Raw genomic sequence first — 23,191 nt, 5'->3', positions numbered from 1 at the left:
ACCTTTTGACATTAACCAAAAGGCTTGGAAGAAATAATAGCTATGTTGGTGGATCTACTGATTTTTTTTTCTTTTAAACAGGTTGATTTCTGTAAAATACAAGCAATTACTAAAATTCTGCTTTGGGTATTGGCAGTTTAATCATTGAATTTTATTTGAAACGTTTCAGATACAGTCTTGAACTGAATAAGATTCCAGGATGTATTGAATGAATAACAAATATATCCAGAGTTAATACAAAACAAGAGCTTGCAATGGGATAAAAACCTCATGTTGCAGGGTTTAAACACGTTTCTAACTAGGAGGGAACAGGTTGTATCATACCCGCTTGCTGTCAGGCTTCTTACATATTCCTCTGAAGCATTCTGACCACTGTCAGAGACACGATACTGGACTAGATGGACCACAGGCTTGACCAGGTACAACGGTTCCTGTGTTCCTATTTTGAAAATTTCATGGCCCAACGCCCCAGTTGTGCAGTCTGCTCTGAACTGTCAGACTTCTGCTTTCACAGAGCCCCACGGACTTTACAATGGCTTTAGTACAGAGGTGGGCAAACCACATCCGGCCCATGGGACCATTCTGCCTGGCCCCTGAGCTCTTGGCCCAGGACGTCTAGCCCCCAGCCCCTCCCCCACTGTCCTTCCTTCCCCACAGCCTCAACTCACTGGGGCAGCGCAGCTGCAGAGCCCGGCCTGACCTGGTGCTCTGTGCTGCACGGCACGGCTGCCTGTCCTGGTGGAGCTGCGCCACCAGCCACCAGTGTTCCAGGCAGCGCAGTAAGGGAGCAGGGGGTGTTGGATAGAGGGCAGGGGAGTTCAGGGGGTGGTGGTCAGGGGCCGGGGTGTGGATGGGGTCGGGGCGGTCAGAGGGTGGGGAATGGTGGGGTTGAGTGGGGGCAGTCTTGGGGGGGCAGTCAGGAAGTAGGGGCGGTTGGATGGGGCAGCGGGAGGCAGACGGGGCAGGGGTTCTGGGGGCAGTCAGGGGACAGGGAGAAGGGGGGTTGGATGAGGCAGGAGTCCCGGGGGGCAGTCAGGAAGGTGAGGAGGGGTTGGATGGAGCAGGGGTTCCGGGGGGGCAGTCAGGAATGAGAAGAGGGGTTGGATGGGGCAGCACGGGGCAGTCAGGGGTGGGGGTTCTGGCAGTGGTCAGGGGACGGAGAAGGGGTGGTTGGATGGGGCAGAGGTCCTGGGGGGCAGTCAGGAAGGAAAGGGGGGGATGGATGGGGCGGCAGGGGGCAGTTAGGGCCGGGGGTCTGGGGGCAGTAAGGGGACAGAGGGCGGGGGGTGGGGGGTGGATGGGGCAGGGATCCCAGGGGGCAAGAAGCAGGGTGGGTCACATAGGGGTTGGGAGGTGAGCCACGCCTGGCTGTTTGGGGAGGCACAGCCTCCCCTAACCGGCCCTCCATATAATTTCTGAAAACTGATGCGGCTCTCAGGCCAAAAAGTTTGCCCACCCCTGCTTTAGTACATGGGTCCAACCAGGAAGAGCAATTTGGAAGCGCGCAGGCCCCAAGTTCTAACTTTTGGTCTAACTTAAATTATAGCTATTGTGGATCAGGAACAAGCAGTAAATCACTTTCTGCCAAGTGATCTGAAACTGACAATGCACATATGAATTAATATGTAATTGAAAATTTGTCTTTTAAAGAAGGTAGTATTAAAGCTGATGAGCTTATTAACTAAAAGAAAATCACTTCAGTAAATACATTGCTCTACATGATATTTTAGAAGGTAAATTAATGGTGATAAATGGTATGTCCCAAATAAAGTTTAAGACACAATAGTAGATGAACAGAAATGCCTTTGTTTAGAAGGACTGGTATCCAGACCTGTGAACTTAGTGGATATTTCATTAATTACAGTTTTTGATAGTTTCACTTGTAATTAAGAATGACACATGACAGTGAAACATTAAGTACACAGTAGCAAAAACTCAAAACGTATTGTCAAAAACAATCAATTTGTCTTGCATTTGTTGTCAACATTTCTTCTCAGGCAAACAGTCAGGGGCTTCAATTACGGAAACATTTAAGTACATTAGTAAAATTTAAGCAGGTACTCAATTTTTCCAGGAGCATGGTCAGGATATTTCAATTTATTACCAGAAGATTAAATTACTTCTGCTAAAGCAACTGTAGGTTTGCCAACTATGGCTGCTGTCAGTAGTTTGGTTGTCACTCTCTTTTGCAGCCAAGGCTTCAATCCCGTATGTAACTAGTGGACTTGGTTTTAGCAGGTGAGAGTTCAGAGTATGCTTCCTAGGTAAGGTTTTCTGTCTCACAGCTTGATGTTGGCTCACTGATCTGATATTAGTAAATAGTGTAATAGAATACCCAAGGATTGGGTAAAAATTACCTTTAAAATTGTTTTTCTTTTTCTTATTATGTCAATCAGATAAAGGATTTGTCAATGTGTCTACCACGAAGAATACAACAGTAGATGTGAATGCTGGAGAAAATCTAAATTTAATAGTTGAGTATGAGGCATATCCAAGACCAGAAGAAGAACTGTGGTTGTATATGAATGAAACATTACACAATTCATCTGATCATTATGTCAAATTCAAGACTGTAGGCAATAACAGGTAATATGAGTAATTATAAGCATGATTGATTTAATTTGAGACAGCTACTGGAATCTTACAACAGAAGATGAGGGTGGGGAGATGCAAAAGAAATCACTCCCTTGCCCCCAATCCCAAAAGGATTGGGGAAAGAGAAATGTTGAAGAAATCCTCCTGGCACAGAGTGGGATCCTGGCTTATTATGCCATGGGGTGCTTGTTTTCAACTTTGTAGTATGGGAGAACCATTTTTGCTGCTCCTGGTGCTGTCTTACTGTGGATGATGGCATAGATGCTCATCTGTTTGTGCATAATTATGCCCTCTCTGTGGTCACTGTGTTGTGCCAGCTGAGTATATCTGTTAGCACACTCTTGTGGACTACATCTGGATACCTTCTAAACCCTCATAGTCATAGGCGACGAGTTATATTCCGACGTGGTGCCTGGGCACCAGCAGTATTCAGAGCCCAGGGGCCCAGCTCCAACAATATTTGGGGCTGGGTGTCCTCCCCACCCCCCCGCGCCTCCCCCAAGTGTCCCCCGGCCCCCTCTTGCTGCCCCCACACACCTCCCTGGGCCCCGGAGCTTTGCATCCCTGCCTCTTCCGTGCAGCTCCATGCTGCCTCCGTCCATGCTGCCACGGGGTCCTAGTGCCCCACATCTCCACTGCCAGGGCAGACTGACTCTGAGCCTGCCCTTCCACCTCAGACTCTTCCCTTTTCCGGAGGGACCCTCCAGCAGCACAGGGGACCACCCCGCCCGCAGTCACCACTCCTGCCCCATGCTGGGCAAGGAGGCAGCCCCATCCCTCACCCCTAGCGAGGCTACAGTCAGGGGCAACAGCAGGGGAGGAGGCGCACACAGCATCCCCTGGCACCCACCGGGGGGAGGCGAGGGAGATTCCTGGGCCTGAGAGGGGCCCTAGGAGCACATGCAGTGACAGTGGTGGGGGTGAGTGTGTTGCTGGGGGGGCAGGAAAGGGGAGTTCCTCTCTGAGAGCTTGCTGCTGCCGACAGGGAAAGGGCTAGGGGGAGTCCTCCTCTCTGGCCCCTGTCCTGGAGCAGCCTGCCTGCACCCCAAACTCATCCCCAGCACTGCCCCACCCCAGAGCTCACACCCCCAGCCAGAGCTTTCACCCCTCCCACTGCACCCTCGATCCTAGCCCTGAGCCCCTTCAACACCTCAAATACCTTATCCCCAGTCCCAGCCAGAGCCCTCATTCCCCTGCACCCCAACCCTCTGCCTTAGCCCTCAGCCCCTCCAGCACCACAAACCCCTCATCTCCAGTCCCAGCCAGAGCCCTCATCCCCCTGCACTCCAACCCCCGCCCTAGCCCTGAGCCTCTCTAACACCCCAAACCCCCCAGCCCCAGACAGAGCCCTCACCCTCCACACTCCTACTCTCGCCTTGAGCCCCTCCCACACCCCAAACCCCTCATCTACAGCCACACCCCACAGCCCTCACCCCTGCACTCCCTCCCAGAGCCTGCACCCCAATCCCATGCCCCAACCTAGGGCCTGCACCCCAGACCTCCTTCCCCACCCAGACTCCCTCCCAGAGCCTTGGGCAGGTGGGGGGTGGAGTTTGGGGGGGCAGAGTTTGGGCGGGGTCGGGTTCTGGGCACCACCAAAATTTCTACAAACCTACCACTCCTGCTCATAGTGTGCGTATTGCTGTTTATGCAAACCCTTTCTGGCTCTTTCCCCAGTTTGTTCCCTGTATTGGCAAGGGCAAGATTTAGCCCTAAGAGAGCTTTAAATATAGTAAAATGTGGTTTTCAGCATAAACTGTGACATAAACAGTCTGAACATTTACATTCAGAATATCTTTAAATTAACTTCATCACTTAGCAACTGGCCTTCCATTCACTTAGTGAGTAACAAACGTGGTAATGTTTAATTTCTCTGTCTTTGCAGATACAGGAGTGAACTTCACCTTACCCGATTAAAAGGAACAGAAGGCGGCATTTACACATTTTTTGTATCCAATTCTGATGCCAAGTCCTCTATACCATTTAATGTCTATGTGAACAGTAAGTAAAATGAACAGTCTGAAACTTTTTATTATCACAGACGTATTTTACAAAATTCAGTGCATGGACGAGATGTCACAGTGTGGTTCAACATAGGAGACCATGTTTAATACAAAGTACAGTCTGTAAAACTATATAAATATCAAGATATAAAACAACAGAGTACTTATGCAAATACATTTTATGTCATTCCTGACGTTAAATTCTATGGAATACACCTTGCTAATGATCATAGGAGGTGAATTCTGGAGGTTAAGTGTTGAGCAATTTTAAAATACTGATCTGGTGAGTTTATATGGGGGGGAAAAATCTGTAGAACCTGGAAACCTGGCCTAAGAAAACAATAATTTAAGGTGGTATATGATAGGCTATGGAGGCTAGAGTAACAAAAAATGCAGATCAGAAACCAATTTAGGGTATTAATTGCATAAATTTGTTTGGACTACATGCCAACAATGAAATCTTGACGAGGAGATTGCACCCATTGACGTGCATGCTAGCATTTCGGCAGTCTCATTACATCTGCAAAATAATGCAGATTATGTGTTTTCAAAAAGGCCGACATAACTTTAGAAGTGTGTATATTGTCATTCCCAAGCAAAAGTTATATAAAAATTCCAGAGTGTTAGTTTAGATGCAAAACAGCATTCTTCAAGACAAAAGCGTAGTGTAGAAAATGAAACCGTGAGTAAGCTCTGGCCTTCCAATTTAAGCCATCCTATAAGAGTTTCATGCTCTCACCAAGCAAAAATTGGCATTTAAGACCAAATTTAACAAAAATCAAAGCAATAGAGGATCACAAGCAAAATGGAGGAAGCTAAGGAGAACAGGGTAGGCACTGTAAGCTGAATGGCAAAAGGAATAACTTGGTAGTATTAACATGTTGAAAAATGTGAGAGCATTATCCATAATGTAGAAATGTAAATTTACATCAAATCCTATCCTATTGATTTAATTACAAAATACTGTTCTCTAGAGATGTATTACAGTTTTTAGTCAAGACTATTTCTTTAGGATACAATAATTGTATTAAATGTTCAGCACTAATTACTGAATTGCTCCCATGTGTTGCCGGGTGTTAACATTTGAGTTTTACACAGTATCACCATTCACAATATTGTAGCACATTACCAGTGATGCCACTTGGGAACTAAAAGAATTGTGAGTTATGTACGTGGCCATCAGTTCCTGTGAACCTGACTGGATCTCTCAGATTTGGGATGTCATATCTGCCTGCCAGAAGTAGCCTGTCAGTTCTTCACAGCAAGTGCTCCAGGGTTCTGAGACTGAATATAGACACTCCAGGTTAACAAAGCAGTTCAGTAATAGGTAGCAAGTTAGGAACAGTTTGGCTGTGTATTACTTAGTGGCTGCTCTCATGGTCACTTCTACAGCTGTTGCATCAGATAAAATAAATGCCTTCTGACTGAGCTTATCTAGAGCTGCTTGTGTTTACAACCACCAGTATTCAAGTCTCTTTCTTTTTTGTTTCAACACTTAATGGGAGTTGAGGGTTTTTAGCCACCTCAAAGGAGGCACGCAGCACCTCACAGGAAACGTTGCAACAGTGCATGGATTGCAAATATTTTATTTGCTTAAAAAAAGTTTTCTTTGGAATTTTAAATAAATAAAATAAAATAATTTCTATTGGTCTTTCATATTTGTACAAGCTTTCAGGTAAATTTGACCTGCCAGTGTTTTCTGACTGTTTTTTTTTTTCCATGAATTTTAGCTTCTTTGTTCAGACATGTCTTTTTAAATTTTGACAGGTTTCAGAGTAACAGCCGTGTTAGTCTGTATTCGCAAAAAGAAAAGAAGAACTTGTGGCACCTTAGAGACTAACCAGTTTATTTGAGCATAAGCTTTCGTGAGCTACAGCTCACTTCATCGGATGCATACTGTGGAAAGTGTAGAAGATCTTATTATATACACACAAAGCATGAAAAAATACCTCCTCCCACCCCACTCTCTGGGGTGCTTTGTGTGTATATAATAAGATCTTCTACACTTTCCACAGTAGCAGGAGAGTGGGGTGGGAGGAGGTATTAAAAGACTAAAGATTAAAATATAAATTGACAAACAGCATGCTGAAGGGAGTAACAATTAAGGAATGATAGAAATCTTCAGACTAGCAACTATAGTCCAGCTAGAAATTAGTGAAGACGTTTTCAAATTTAAATATAGGTTGCGACAATCAACAAAGTATTATATATGGAGTTCAGGATGATGCTACAGGTGGGAAACTAGTCACGTTACCACCATGATGTTACAAATCACATGATGCTAAATTCAAGTTTCCCAGATATCAGAAAGCCTTACTGAAAATATAGGGAGTGTGTGGAAAGTCACCACGATATTTTAAAGAGACTAATTCAAATCCAGAAACTGGAGCTGTAGGAAGAAAGTCCTCTTCCAGTGACTACAGTGATAGACAATGGCAATAGAAGTGTTACTTTTAGATATTTATTTTCCTCTGTTAAGGATGAAGGAAAAAGAAATTGGTAATAAAAGTAATTAAATTAACAATGTTAACTGCTAGACCGTCGAGTTGTTATAAATAGTAGTGGCATCTTTAATTCCTCTTTACTATGTTTGGAATAAACATCAATAAGAGCTGAATAACAGTTAATAAACTTAATGAAATTAGAGATTTAAAGCATTTAATGACTGATTATTGAAGGGAATATGCAAGTATGCAGAACAATTTAATGAAACGTTAAATAATTAACATGTTATAGCCAAAGCAGTAAGCAACATATAATCATTAAAATCCTATCTGCTTTTAAATTAAGGATAATTAGATATTGGAAGTCATAAAACTAACCATAATAAAATATTTCTCAGAATAGGATAGCTTAATGAGAAACTCTGTGTCCACACTTGCCAAGGCTAGTCCACATTTGATTCTATTTACTCTACATTCATTTGACTCCTGATGAGGCTCCTTACTGCATTAAATAAGAGGAAGCTAGAGAGAACTCAATAGCAGTGAAAGAGGCTAGCCCAGAAAAAAACAAACTGCTTACAGAGTCTGGGGCTGATATCTGGTTTTTAGGTCAGAAGCGGCAGAGTTGGCAGACCTGCCTGTACCTGCCCCCTCATCATCTTTGCCCGATGAGGCGATAGCAGGACCCTCTCACTCAGTTCCCCAGGACAATGCCAGGGCCCACCAGGAGCTCTTGAAGAGGGTCGCATCAAACCTGGGGCTGGAAGACGAGGAACTGGCGGAGTCCTCAAACTCCCTGTTCGATGTGCTGAGTGCAGCAGCCCCCTCCCAGGGTGGCATTGCCGGTGCACGTGGGATGGTGAAAATTACTAAGACTCCCTCCTCCCTGCCCCCCATCTCCAAGCGGGCAGAAAGAAAATACTACGTCCCCACTAAGGAGTATGAGTATCTTTATACCCACCCTGCCCCAAGCTCACTGGTTGTGTTGGCAGCCAATGAGCATTATAGATGGCCAACCAGGATCAATGCCTAAGAACAAGGAGGCAAAGAGGCTCAATCTGTTTGGTAGAAAAATTTATTCTATGTCCAGCCTCCAGCTGAGAGTGGCCAACCATCAGGCCTTGGTTGGCCATTATGATTTTAATATTTGGAAGTTCATGGCCAAGTTCTCAAATTCGCCTCCAGAGGAACCCAGGAAAGAATTCCTGGCTATCCTCGATGAGAGCAGGGCAGTGGCCAGGGCAGCCCTCCAAGCGGCCTCAGATGTGGCAGACTCTGCGCCCGAACCATGGCTTTGGCCATTTCAATAAGGCAGGCGTCCTGGTTGCAGTTTTAGGGCTTATCGACAGAGATTCAACAATCCATCCAGGATCTCCCATTCGATGGCCTGGCACTGTTTTCCGATCAAATGGACAGTAAATTGCATGGCCTGAAAGACTCGAGGGCTCCCTTGTGCTCCCTGGGGCTGTACATGCTGGGGCTGGCAAGAAAGCAGTTTAAGCCGCAACACACCCACAGGTTCGGGAGCCAATGTCTGTTGGAGCCCTTCCACAATAAGAGCAAGAGTTATAAGCACCAGCAAGGCCATCAGCCGGCGTTCTCTGCTCACTCGAGCCCCACCCGTAACCAACTGGGTAACAAGCAGGCGTTTTGAGGTGCGCTCGAGGACAACCTTCCAGCCTGTGTCCTGGATCCTTCTCCCCTGTTATTTTCCAACCACCTGTCCCCCTTCATCCCTGCCTGGGCTTCTATAACATCAGACCGGTGGGTCCTTAGCACAGTAGCAGGGAGATATACCCTCCAATTTATTTCTATCCCCTCCTCCCACCACCCTCTCCGTCCCTCTTCAAGGACCCTTCTCATGGGTATTCGCTCGGGAGGTGTAGGGCCTTCTGCCGGTGGGAGTCGTGGAGGAAGTCCCACTGCATCTGAGAGGGAAAGCGTTTTACTCCCACTATTTTTAAATCCCAAAAACCAAGGGGGGTCTGTGCCCCGTCCTCGACCTACGGAGCCTCAACAAGTACCTCAAGAAGTTGAAGTTCCGCATGTTCCTTGGCCTCCATCATTCCTTCCCTGGATCCAGGAGACTGGAACGCCACCCTCGATCTGAAGGATGCTTATTTTCACATATCAATATTCCACAGTCACAGATGGTTCCTACATTTTGTAGTTGGGACCGCCCACTACCAATTCACAGTGCTCCTTTTTGGCCCAGCAACGACACCAAGGGTGTTTATGAAATGCATGTTGATGGTGGTGGCCTACCTCAGACATTGGGGTATCCAGATTTACCCGTATCTCGACGACTGGCTCATCAAGGGCCGCTCTAGGGTCCCAGTCCAGCGCAGCGTTGAGACGTTGTGAGCCACTTGTCAAGCCCTGGGCCTGCTGATAAACGAACAAAAATCAACATTAATCCCGGTCCAACAGATAGAGTTTATTGGAGTGGTTCTCGACTCTACCTGAGCCAGAGCATTTCTGCCAGAGGCCAGGTACAAGGCAATGTCAGATCTGATTGCCAGCATCACCTCACATCCGCTCACCATGGCCGGGGTCTGTCCCAGACTATTGGGTCACATGGCAGCATGCATGTATGTTGTCCACCATGCGAGACTCAGGCTGCGTCCCCTCCCCATGTGGCTGGCGTCAGTCTACTCCCTGGCCAGACATCACCTACACAAAGTCATCACAGTCCCTCTGAGGATACTTATCTCTCTGCAGTGGTGGTCCGACCCGACGTTGATGTTGGAAGGTGTGCTGTTTGTGAGCCTGCAACCTATGGTCTCCCTAATTTTGGATGCAGCCGACCTTGGATGGGGAGCACATCTCAGTACACTGTGGACTCAAGGATTATGGTGTCAAGAGGAGTTTGCATTACATATAAACATCAGAGAGCTCAGGGCCATCCATCTGCCCTGCGGTGTCTTCCTTCCCCAACTGTCCGGTTGGGTTGTGCAGGTATTGACAGATGACACGGCCTCCCATGTTATATGTCAATAGGCAAGAGGGAGCACGTTCGTCTGTAGGACTTCTACATTCAGCATGCAATCCATCTGGAAACCTCGCACCTCCCCGGCATACAGAACACATTGGCAGATCACTTCAGCAGGTCCTTCTTCTCTCACCACGAGTGGTCCCTCCACTCTGAGGTCATCAGAGTGCTCTTCGAGAAGTGGGGAGCTCCCTGAGTGGACCTGTTTGCCACCAGACAGAACAGAAAGTGTGATCAGTTCTGCTCTCTCCAAAGCCTCCGCCCAGGCTCGCTTTCCAATGCCTTTCTCCTGTCATGGTCAGGGGACCTGATGTACGCCTTCCCACCAATTCCCCTCATCAGCAAAAATCAAGAGGGATAAGGCATGAGTCATTATGATTGACCCGGCATGGCTTTGGCAGCATTGGTGTGGCATACTCATGGGCTGGCTGTGCCAGCCCCGTGGCCACTTCCCAGTCACCCAGACCTACTCTCGCAGGATCATGGTCGGCTCCTGCACCAAAACCTCATCTCTCTCCACCTCACAGCTGGGATGTTGCATGGTTGAATCCAGAGGAACAGGTCTGCTTTAGTCAGGTACAGCAGGTTCTCTTGGATAGCAGAAAGCCCTCCACCACAGCGACCTGGCAACGTGGAAGTGTTTCTCCTGCTGGGTATCGGGAGTGCAACATCTTCCTGACATAGTCGTCTCTGCAGTCTATCCTGGATTACCTGCTTCACTTAAAGCACCAGGGCCTCGCCTTCTCTTTGATCAAGGTGCACCTGGCAGCCATATTGGCCTTCCATTGTCGTGTCCAGGAGATCGGTATTCTTGCATGAGATGTGGATCAGGTTTCTGAAGGGCCTGGAAAGGCTCTTTCCACCAATCCAGTACCCAGTTCCCCAATGGGACCTCAACCTAGTCCTCTCCAGGCTCATGGGTCCGCCCTTTGAGCCCATGGCTTCTTGTTCCCTTTCCCACCTGTCGTGGAAGGTTGCACTCCTTGTAGCGATTACCTCAGCGAGGCGTGTCTCCAAGATTAGAGCCCTCACTTCAGAGCCCCCGTACACGATATTCTCAAAGAACAAGGTCCAGCTGTGGCTTCAGCTGGCTTTTCTGCCTAAGGTGGTGTCACACTTCCATGTCAACCTGGATATCTTCCTCCCGATGTTCTGTCTGAAGCCTCACACGACCAATGAGGAGAGGCGGCTGCGCACTCTGGATGTCAGGCACGCCCTGGGGTTCTACCTGGAGGGCACCAAGCCCTTCCGCAGATTGACCCAGCTCTTTATTGCAATAGCTAACAGGATGAAGGGCCTTCTGGTGTCCTCTCACAGAACTTCAAATTGGATCACCACCTGCATCCATAGTTGTTACAAGTTGACGCAGGCTGTCTCCCCACCGATAGTGAAGGCCCATTCGACTAGGCTGCAGGCGTCTTCAGCTGCCTTCCTGGCGCACATCCCTATCCAGGATATATGCAGGGCCACAACGTGGTCTTCAGTACACATGTTCACAACGCATTATGCCATCACTCAGCACCTGAGATGGTGCTGGCTTTGGCAGAGCTGTGTTGCAATCGACACGTCCATGAACTACCCGTCTCCTGTGGTACTACACCTACAATGGAATGGACATGAGCAAGCACTCAAAGAAGAAAAGATGGTTATCTTTTCGTAACTGTTGTTCTTCAAGATGTGTTGCTCATGTCCATTCCATGACCCACTCTCTTTCCCCTCTGTTGGAGTTCCGGCAAGAAGGAACTCTGGGATTGGGGAGCCGGTGGCGCCCCTCATACCAGTGCATACTCACGCCACTCCAGAGGGTGTCAGAGGTGGTCCCCTACAGATATCACTGAGGGAAAAACTTCCAGCACTGTTGCATGTGGTGAGCACACACACCTACAATGGAATGGACATGAACAACACATCTCAAAGAACACAGTTACGAAAAGGTAACAGTCTTTTTATGATCCTGTAACCAAGATCAGATTCAAGCCCAGCATCTCATAGTGTATAACTTTTAGGTACTGGCTTACATGTTGTTGTACTTGGCTTTTACTGAACAGTGGACCTGCATATTTTTTATTTTTGTTTCCTTCACCCAAAGCCAGAAAGGTCTAGATTCAGGCTTCACCCAACATGATATTTTTAAAGTAACTAATGTTCAATTTCCTCTTAAATTCAGTTTGACTATTAATTTGTCCATCTTTTTCTAGCAATGATCTGTGCTGGATGGCGTATTGCCCAGTGTGTACAGTATGTATTTCTAAAGGGTCATGTTTGCGTTTGAAAGCAGTCTTCAGTCACTGAGTATCAGATTTAGTTAAGTTAAAAAAATTCTGAATGTGACTGTTTTGGAATTGGGCCTTAAAAAAAAGTTAGATATCATCCATGAACTCCCCCATTGTCCAAGATGTGCATGATCAGAATGTCCTACACTAAATGTTGCAAATAGAACCCAGCATATTGCAACAAGGTTAATTGTTTGATGCTTTGAATCAAACATTACATGCAAATTTAGAAGTGAAGGAGCTTTCAGTTCCCGAAACGTGTCTCACTAGTAGGTGAGGATACGATTGAGGATCTGAATGCATTTTATTGCATCAAGTTTAATTAGGAAGTAAAATGGACAATGAAATTCATATCCACAAACAAATTACAGTATATGCATCTCAGCTGGTGTAAATGTACATACTAGCTTCACTAAAGTCAATACAGCTCCATCAATTTACAGCACATGAGAATTTGGTCTTATGTGTCTATGAAAAATAATGTGTTAAAAAGATCTTTTAATGGCATCTATGAATTGCTCAATGTCCTTGGAGATTTCAGCAGATTGAATCTTCCATTAGTGTCGTTTACAGTTATTTGAAAGGAAGCTAAGATACATATGGTGGTAAATGTGACTTCTGCATTTATTAGAACTGTCCAAATCCTCTATTAAATGAATCCTCACAGAGTGTTTTAGAAAAGTTGTCAAAACTCTGTTATTGTTATACTCTGTTATTGCCTGTTCTTCCAAAAGTTCTCAGAAACTGGATCACTATGTGGAAATTCTGCTTTATTGGTACGTTCTCTTCTTGTGCTCAGATAACAATCTTCTAAATAAATACATCAATGTTGTTATTTCTTGATATACTAAAACAAAATATAGTGTCTTGAGGAAAGGAAGCTGCTCAATACAATGTTTTTTAAAGTAATGAATTAACTGTGACTTACTTTTTAGGAATCTAATGTATTCATCCAAATATTAGTTTTATTTCCTACATGTGCAATGTCTTAAAAGCAGTTTTTGTAAAATCCAAGCCTGAACTACCAAAGACAATGTATTTGTAAATATACATCTATATTTTATTGTACACTGCTCAAACCCTTTTGGGCAGTTGCCTTTGATATTTAATTTGCTGGGTAGTTTCTTACAACAATCTTGCTCTCTATCAGCTATGATCTAGAGAATTTGCAGGGTGTTTTAAATACACAGCAAATCCCAACTCTCTAGTCAATTCATTGTGGGAAGTTCTTGTATATTTCATTGTAGTACCTTTCCTAGATGTGCAATGGTGTTGTATTACATAAAAGGCAGATGTAACAGAAGTGTGGTGTGACAGATACAGTACATTCACAATCATGAAAAAAACAGTGTTAATGCATGTTAGAGGGATCAGCCAGCAGAGAAGTTGGAACTTTATTAATAGTTCCAAAATATGGAAGGTGGTTTTTTTTCTGGTGGGTTAAACTCTTGTCAGCTGTGATTATGTCGTTTTAAATTCTTGCACAGATCAAGTATTTTGCTTTTGTATTACTTTTGCCTTCTTTGGAAAATCTAGGTTAGCCTGTCAACATAATAATTTTAAATTAAATATATTTTCATAGGTAGCTAATGTTAAAAATGATACTGTAGGAAAGATGTGGTCATACAGGCCTTGGTCCTTCAAACGCTCATGCACGTGCACGACTTTATGGAAGTGAGTAGTCCAATGCATAAATGCTGGCAAAATTAGGGCCAGAATTAGTAATAAATCAGAGTGAAAATTATTTATTCACCAAAAGCATGAGTATTCACTTATTTTATTGCAGCAAAACCAGAGATTCTCACTTCGGACAGACTTAGCAATGGCATGCTCCAGTGTGTGGCAGCTGGCTTCCCTGCCCCTACAATAGATTGGCGTTTCTGTCCAGGAACTGAGCAGAGGTGAGTAATTTCCAGAATGTGCCTTAAAAGTGACCTGACACACCTGATTTAAAATTCAAGCAATAAGATGTTGAAAGAAGACAGACAAATAGCTGTTCAACTGTTGCATTATTTCTGTAAGCATAGTCTTGATTGTTTTAGGTTTGTGCTGTTTGTTTGTTTGATTTTTTTTGTTTTTGTTTTGTTCCTTGAAGGGAGGATACTCAGTGTATTTTACTGAGTAGACATTAAAGGCCAAATTGAGTTCTGCCGTAAGCCAACTGACTACAAAGGCTTCACACCTTTTTACCCCGGGGGTGAATTTGACCCTAATTGTGTAACTTCACAGAATGACAGTTACAGAAGAGTTTCTATATATGGCTATTATCTTTTGGATTTATCATGTAATCACACAATTTTCCAGGACACAGGATAATGAAATTTCCATGTGTATACAGTAGATTACGTGTTAAGTGTGTCTGGAGTTATTATGAAAATAAATTACTAAATTACCAGGTCTCTAAGAAGATTGAGGTAGAATATTTGTGAAACACATTGTAAAATGCTCCTCACTTCTTCTATCAGAGACATAGTACTAACAAGTCACATATATCTCACTGGAATCATTTTTTTAAGCCTTAAATAGTCTGTTTTTTTAGTCTTCTTAAGGAAAATCTGTGTTGTTTTATAACTTATGTTACTGGTAATATTGCTAAAATTAGCATGCTTGCTTTTATATAGTAAAGATGTCAAATTTTAACATTACAATTGACTGGTCAAAAAAGAGTAAACCTACTTATCTTGACCAATTCATAGGGTAGCTCTTAGAAACAACAGCTTGTAAGGCAGTGCTGGGTATTTTGTTCTTTGATACATATGGTGCTGTTGTAGATTGGCCACGGATATATTTTTATCTTATTAAAACACAATGTCTCTGAATAAGTTATCAACAGTGGGAGTTGAAACCAGGACCTAAGGATCTGATAGCCTGAGCTAAAGAGCCAGGTTCCATAGCTCAAAGGCTGCAGCAGACTCATAAATTTCTATATGTGGAGTAGCCAGTAGAATAGAACAGAGAGCCACGCTGTGTAGGTATCAGTTAAGTTGTCATGGAGGATTTACATATATAATTCTGCACACAGAGGAAAAAATATACTTCAGATCTGATCATTAGAGTATAAAAAGCAAGTTCTTCAGCTCAATCCTTCAATGGAGCTGTGTCAATTCGCACCAGCTGAGGATCTGGCTGTAAATATTGAACTTTATCTTAGAAGAAAGTTCAAATAATGAAGAATTTACTCCAAGTATTTATCCATAAAAGGGTAATTGTCAACAATGTTTCTCCTAGGTGTTTCAATTCACCAGCTATATCTCCAGTGGATGTGAAGATCTATTATAGAAATTCATCTCTTCCATCATTTGGAAGGATAGTGGTTGAAAGTACCATTGATGCCAGCACATTCAAAAACAATGGCACTATATCATGTGAGGCTTCCAATGATGTTGCCAGAAGTACTGCTTTTTTCAACTTTGCTGTTAAAGGTAGTGGCCAAAATGGTATATAGAAATGTATAAAATGTAATTAAGATGATGGGATGTTTTAGCTCTGTGCATCACAAATAATTACAATAAGACCCATATTTTAAATATATTGCCTGTTTCTGCCACTGACCTGCTCAGTAACATTCCCTCTCTGTGCCCTCTCACACCTTTGTCTGTCCTGTTTATTTAGACAATGGGGCCCTGAGTTTGGTTGGAGCCTCTAGGTGCCACTATAATAAAAATAATTAACAACAGATTGCAAACACACTGGTAATGAGTTTTGGCCTCCATAGCAGCATAAAAGAATTTGCAGAATTGTAAAAGTGGAAATGCCAAAATACTTATCAGTTGCAACCTGTATGTTGTTCTTTGTTTTTTCTTTCTGTGCAAAAGCTAAGGTTTCTGTGCTGTTCTTTTTCTATACTATGTGCCATATATAATATACAAACAAAAATGGGTCAGATTTGAGGCATATTGATCTTTACAAGATTATGTTATTGTCCATATTCTTTGCTTCCAAAGAATATGTTGTAGAGAGCATATTAATCATTGGATAAGCTAAAAAATTGGGACTTTGAGAAAAGTTCAGTTAAGAAACATTTTCTTTCACTAATTTGACATGAATCCTGTTTTTAAAGCTAAAAATAATTGGCGAGAGCTGTCTTAATGGGCTAACGATAGAACTTTGTGCTACCATGCAGAAACCCTGAGTTTAATTGGTCTTGGTTTCACGCTTCCTAGTTTGATGGGACTGGGAGTGCTGAAGAAACAAACTAAACTGCACAGCTTCCAGGGTAAAGAGATGTCTCAACTTGCCATCAGGCAACATCATCTTACAGTTCTGTCCATTTAGGAGGGTTCTGATATTCAGCCTTCGGGTGGGGGGGAAAAGGGAAAAGCATCTGGGCTCCAGCCGAAACAAAGAAAATATTCCCTGAGGAAGAAAAACAATTAGGGGGATAAAGATTTTACATTTAACAACTTTCTCTGTCTCTTTCTAGAACATATCAGTACCCACACTCTCTTCACTCCTTTACTGATAGGGTTTGGAGTAGCAGCAGGACTGATGTGCATCATAGTAATGATTCTTGTGTACAAATATCTACAGGTAAAATCAGATGCACACATTCATCTTAGTTGTTCTTGTTGAAGTTTTAGCAGTAAAATGGCCATTTTTCCCCTTTTTTTCCAGAAACCCAAATATGAAGTTCAGTGGAAAGTTGTTGAAGAAATAAATGGAAACAACTATGTTTATATAGACCCAACACAACTTCCATATGATCAGAAATGGGAGTTTCCTAGAAACCGATTGAGTTTTGGTTAGTTTAGGTTTATTTAACTTCATTTCCAATGTGAAATTTTCAATCCCTTTTCTATGAGACCTTGTCATGAAAACATAGCATTTGCTATCAATAATATATTGAATATTAAAGTATATAATAATGACAACAGCTGCTTTTCAGCATGCAATTTGAGGAAGCAGTTTCCTGTCTTAAACTACTTCCATTTCCTTTGAGAAGAATAAATGGCTTAAATTGATCCAATAATTTACTACTGATCTTTTTTTAATATAAAGCAAAAAGAACCACTGATAGGTAAAATGTTGTGACACCCATTAAAAGTTGTCTGGCAATTTTTAGGTAAAACTCTTGGTGCTGGAGCTTTTGGGAAAGTTGTGGAGGCTACTGCATATGGTCTATTTAAATCTGATGCTGCAATGACAGTAGCAGTAAAAATGCTCAAACGTAAGTTTCTACTATGTACAATATTCTTTTTTCCTAACTTTCTTCTATTGTATACTGAATTTGCTGAATGACATGTTTTTCATTCCAGCAAGTGCCCATTTAACGGAGAGAGAAGCCTTAATGTCTGAACTCAAAGTTCTGAGTTACCTTGGTAACCACATTAATATTGTGAATCTACTTGGAGCCTGCACTGTTGGAGGTAAAGTTATGAGATTACTGGATTTTTGTAATTGCCTTATTGTAGAAGTAGAAACCTATTCCATACATACCTTGAATTGCTTAGTCATGATGAAATGTTTAACCTTCTCATGTAAGACCTTTCTTCTAGACTTGAGACCATATTAAAAAATCCACACACAAAAAAACCCAAGACCATAGTAATTCTGGCTAGAAATGAAGATTAGTTTTTTGCTGACATGACCCAGCACATGGTCCATTTCTGGACTCTATTGGATTGGCACATAAAACAGCTTCCTCTTAAGAGTTCATAAAATGGGCTGTCTATGTTTGTCGTCAGCAACATTAGCTTCCAAAAATGAGAACAGACATTAAAAGGGCATGTTTAGCTTTGAGGGAAAAAAATCTGCGGGGGAGTCAGGACCTTATAACAGCCTTCAAATACGTTAAGGTCTGCTATAAAGAGAATGGGGATCAATTCTCTATGTCCACTGAAGGTAAGATAAAAAGTAACAGGCTTAATGTGCAGCAAGGGAGATTCAGGTTAGATATTAGGAAGAACTTTTTGACTATAAGCGTAGTTAAGTTCTGAAATCTGCTTCCAAGGGAGATTGTGGAGTCCCCATCATTGGAGGCGTTTAAGAACAAGTTGGACAAACCACCTGTCAAGGATGGTCTAGGTTTTCTTGGTCCAGTCACAGAGCAGGGGGCTGGACTTGATGACTTCCTAAGATCCTTTTCAGCCCTACTTTCTATGGTTCTATGGTTTATTAGTGTCTGAACTGAGTTATTCTTTACTATCTACTGTTGAACTGGTATATGTATTATCTTGTACAGTCCTCAGATAATCTATTTAAACTGCAGCAAACATTTATTATTGGAATATTAGGGTTATTAATTCTAAATACTTATCAGTCAAAAAATGAAAAAGTAAGGTTCTCAAAGTAAGTAACTTTGTTTACATTGCACATCCTGGACATTTTGGTTTTATATATTTAAGAACAAACAGTAATGTTAACATGCACACATAATAAAATCCAACAAATAATTGAAGCTTATATACAGTGATTTCTTAACTTTGCTGCATTTAAATTTGTAACCTACATGTTATGCTAACATAAATGTTTGTAATTTTTAATTTCTCCATTTTACTTTTCAAAGGAAAAAATCTTGGAATAATTCAGAGTTTTAGATTTATGCAAAACATTCCACCCTTTCATAATTCAAAAATGACTGAAGGGATTTGGTTCAAATGATCCACAAAGCAAATTCTATGGCCTGAATCAATGCATGGACTATTTCAGACAAAAAAGAGAATTTTATAAAGTATAAGCTTATGAAAATATAGGGTTTGTAATAATCCTGATGTAATCTTAACTATAGTATTTGCTCTTATGGAAACCATAATTATTAAACTAAAGAAAAACTATGAGGATATATTGGTACAGAATGATCCTACGAATGAAATAATGGGCAGCATTATTACATATTCAAATGCCGTCGCTGCAGTCATTCATTCGGAAAGCATACATATGATCTATAAACATCTATGCTGTTGGTGACTTTTAATTCCCCTTTTAAATTTCATTTTAATATTCTAAGATCTAGTGTAACTTAGTTTTCTGTCTCAGCAGACTGTTCTATGTGAATGATTTTTCCCATTATACTGCAGAGTATAACACCCTACATTATTTAAAAACATAGCTGAAAGAACTCGAAGCTCTACTGTAAACAGAAGTGAATCAAAAGGATTAATGTTTGAAGCCTCTTACTCTAATATTTGGAACAAATAACTTCCTTCAGGAAGTGAGCAAAATCATACAGATGTGTCTGGCCAGAAACATTATCACATGAAGAGGGAAAAAAGACTTATTTGTTTAATTTTTATACAGTGTGATACTATTGATGGGGGAAAAATTAATTGGGAATGACATAGCTTTAATTGCACAATAGTAACTAGTCCATGAATGAGGAAACTGCTGCTGTAACTTCACTATGACTTTTCATGTCTAGACAATACTGTGTTGTGTGACTTCAAATAGGACATTTTGTGTGTTTAATTGAAGAATATTTTTGTATAAGATTTTTGACTCTGAAAGCAAACCTTATACCCATCTTTTAAACTCCCTCTGCATCTGCAGGCCCCACTCTGGTCATCACGGAATATTGCTGCTATGGTGATCTTTTGAATTTTCTGAGAAGGAAACGCGATTCATTTATTTGCCCAAAGCATGACGAATATGCAGAAACAGCAGTTTATGAGAACCTTCTGCATCAAAAAGGGCCTGCATGGTAAGAATAATCTGCTACTACATAAAGGCATAGCCAGAAAGTTCAGAGGGAGGGTAAATCAAAGCTGATCTAGTGAAAAGAAATCACAAGAGGGCTTTTGTGTAGTGTTTTCTAAAGATTGCATCAATTTATTTAAAAAATCAGTTTATTATAAAAAGATGATTTAATTTTTACAAGTAATTTGTTTGTTTTAAAGATGATAGTTCAAATTATTTCATACACTTCTATTTTTACTGATTCAACGGCTTTTCTATGATTGTGTCCAGTGCCACTCCTTGGATCAAAAACTTCCATCTTTATTTTTAATTATCATTACTGCTAATGGTTGGCACCAGTCAGTTTGCAACGTAAATGACAATATGGCTAATGTTGTTGTGTTATAGCACTCTGTGTTACCATGAGTTCCTGCATTTGCAGATGGCTTTTTACAACAAAAATAATGCCTTTCAGTACTGCACTAAATCACACAGATCTTGTGACAAAAGACCCTGTGCCACTATTTTGGAGTTAGGATTTCCCCAAACATTGTTCTTGCACTCTTTTTTCCCCCTAGTGTTCATCTGCCTGCATATTATTAAAGAATTCCATTTAAGATACAACCCAAGTTCTTCTTCTTAGGACATTTTCACATACATCTGTGCAAAGGTTCTCCTAATTCCTTCTTTTCTTTAAAGTACTGAAGATGTCATTTACCAAACCTTCACTTGTATAGCAATAAAGGACCCGCTCTATATTTCAGCCTATACTTTGCAGCATTGAGCCCATTACTCTACTTTAGCAAACTGAACTTAAAAAGAATCCAATAGAGCTCTTAGTAGGAGCTAAAGCACTTTGCTACAGTAGGGAGTTATGTCCCTTTGGTGTTAAAGATGTATCTGCCATATCACCATTGTGCCATAACACCTTCAAGAGAAGATTGGTCATGCTAGATCAGTACATGGATAGACAACACTGAAGAAACCACCTATGTGTTTAAGGAAGTGGTTCTGGAGTTTCCATTTGAATCCCACCATGAGGTTATGACTCCTATTGGAGGTGCCATCTTTCAAATATGATATAAAGCTGAGAATCTCATTATTTGAGTTTCACATAGCACTTTTTTATAAAAGGTTGGATGGGGTCTGTAGAGTCTTTACCAAATTTGAGTATTGCTGTGTGCTGTTGAATTGCAGCTGCATAACACCCCAGAGGTCTCTGCCCTTCAATGGAGGGGTGAAGTGTTTAATTACCTCTCAGGTTTGTTGTGAGACCAAGCATAATGTTTGCAAAGTGAAAAGATATTCTTGGATAAAAGGTGTTGTATATGGGCAGGGTAAAGTGAATTTTTGTGTCCATATAGTTCAAAAAGATACTAAATGGAAAAATATTCATCATTGTAAAGGTATATATTTATAAACTATATGTAATTAGAGTCCATACATTTGAATATGCATAGGGATGGGAAAACTGATTTAAAAAAAATACAAATTCCCTCTAACTTATCCTGATTTCTGCAACCAAACTTGAACCCTTTTGGAAATTCTGATGTTCAGTTAACTTTTCTCTCCAGTTTTATCTTCTGAATTTCAACTGAAACTTGAATTACCGAATATATTGATAGAAGTGGTCCTGAATAGAAGAAGGAAACATTAGAATGTCATCAGAAATATCTAGCCATTTCTTTTCCAGACTCAACCTTAACTATAAGGAATATAAACAAAAAATTTTTGGGTGCTTATCTGAACAAAACTCCAGACTTTGAGATCAGACCATTACTTATCTTATAATGCACATCCTTATAGCCTATTTTGTCAAATCTCATCACTCTCTGTATAGAATTTTTATTTTCTTTTTAAAAATAATTAACACTCACAAACCTTACGTTTTTCCAGTGTTAATCATTTGTAAAATTTTAGATTCAGATTTGTTCTTAATATTTTTATGCTAAATTATCCACACAGTGATGTCATCAATGAATACATGGACATGAAACCAGGAGTCTCTTATGTTGTTCCACCAAAAGCAGATAAAAGAAGATCAGGGAAGACAGGTAAGTACTTATCCAGAAATCTAACTCACATCCTATAGTACAAAGAGGGATTTCTGATTTCTTTTCAATTTTAAAATGATCTTTGATGATGGATGTGTCCAATTAAAACCCTAATTCAATGTGACAAGGACTAAAAAAAGAATAAATTCAGTTAAAAAGGCTTCATGTGTCTCTATGTTGTGAAAACATTTAGATGAGGGATTCAAATGATTATTCTACCATTTTGGTAATGGATGTTATTGTTAGAAGCAAGAGGAAAACCAAGGACATGGTAGGCCTTTTACTCAATGCGGGGGGGAAAACAATAACAAAATGTGGAAATGGCAGACATGCTAAATGACTTTTTTGTTTAAGTTTTCATAAAAAGTTTAATAGCAATTGGACATCTAACATAGTAAATGTCAATGAAAATGAGGTAGGATCAGCGGCTAAAATAGGGAAAGAACAACTGAAAAATTACTTAAACAAGTTAGATGTCTTCAAGTCACAGACGCCTGATGAAATATATCCTAGAATACTCAAGGAGCTGACAGAGGAGATATCTAAGTCATTAGTGATTATTTTTGAAAAGTCATAGAAGACTAGAGAGATTCCAGAGGACTAGAAAAGGGCAAATGTAATGCCAATTTATAAAAAGGGGAATAAGGACAACCTGGGGGGCTACAGACCAGTCAGCATAACTTCAGTACCTGGAAAGATAATGTAGCAAATAATTAAGCAATCAACTTGCAAATGCCGAGAAGCTCATAAGGTAACAGTCAGCATGGATTTGTCAAGAACTAACCATATCAAACCAACCTAATAGCGTTCTTTGAAAGGGTAACAAGTCTTGTGGATGGGGGGAAGCAATAGATGTGGTATATCTTGACTTTAGTAAGGCTTTTGATGCTGTCTCGCATGACCTTCTCATAAACAAACTAGGGAAATGCAACCTAGATGGAGCTACTATAAGAATGGGTGCATAACTGGTTGGAAAACCTTTCCCAGAGAGTAGTTATCAGTGGTTCATAGTCAAGCTGGAAGGGCAAACCAACTGGGGTCCCACAGGGATCAGTTCTGGGTCCAATTCTGTTCAATATCTTCATCAATGATTTAGATAATGGCATAGAGAATACACTTATAAAGTTTGTGGATGATACCAAGCTGGGAGGGTTGCAAGTGCTTTGGAGAATAGGATTAAAATTCAAAATGATCTGGAAAAACTGGAGAAATGGTCTGA

General features: G+C 41.5%; 1 protein-coding gene across 2 annotated transcripts in view; it reads left to right on the top strand.

Moving 5' to 3' along the window:
- The window catches only part of KIT (KIT proto-oncogene, receptor tyrosine kinase), an 80,020-nt gene that overhangs the window by 45,560 nt on the left and 11,269 nt on the right, over positions 1-23,191 (top strand). For both annotated transcript variants that reach the window (XM_073342016.1, XM_073342015.1), the window contains 10 exons: positions 2,397-2,586; positions 4,481-4,596; positions 14,094-14,208; positions 15,536-15,729; positions 16,731-16,837; positions 16,922-17,048; positions 17,370-17,474; positions 17,563-17,673; positions 19,793-19,943; positions 21,884-21,972. In XM_073342016.1, coding sequence (XP_073198117.1) covers positions 2,397-2,586; positions 4,481-4,596; positions 14,094-14,208; positions 15,536-15,729; positions 16,731-16,837; positions 16,922-17,048; positions 17,370-17,474; positions 17,563-17,673; positions 19,793-19,943; positions 21,884-21,972 — 1,305 coding nt within the window. The remainder of the gene's footprint in view (positions 1-2,396; positions 2,587-4,480; positions 4,597-14,093; positions 14,209-15,535; positions 15,730-16,730; positions 16,838-16,921; positions 17,049-17,369; positions 17,475-17,562; positions 17,674-19,792; positions 19,944-21,883; positions 21,973-23,191) is intronic.

The sequence above is a fragment of the Lepidochelys kempii genome, chromosome 4 (assembly GCF_965140265.1).
Source record: "Lepidochelys kempii isolate rLepKem1 chromosome 4, rLepKem1.hap2, whole genome shotgun sequence".
NCBI lineage: Eukaryota > Metazoa > Chordata > Testudines > Cheloniidae > Lepidochelys > Lepidochelys kempii.
Note: the sequence above shows the minus strand (reverse complement) of the source record. Positions and strands in the feature narration are given on the sequence as shown.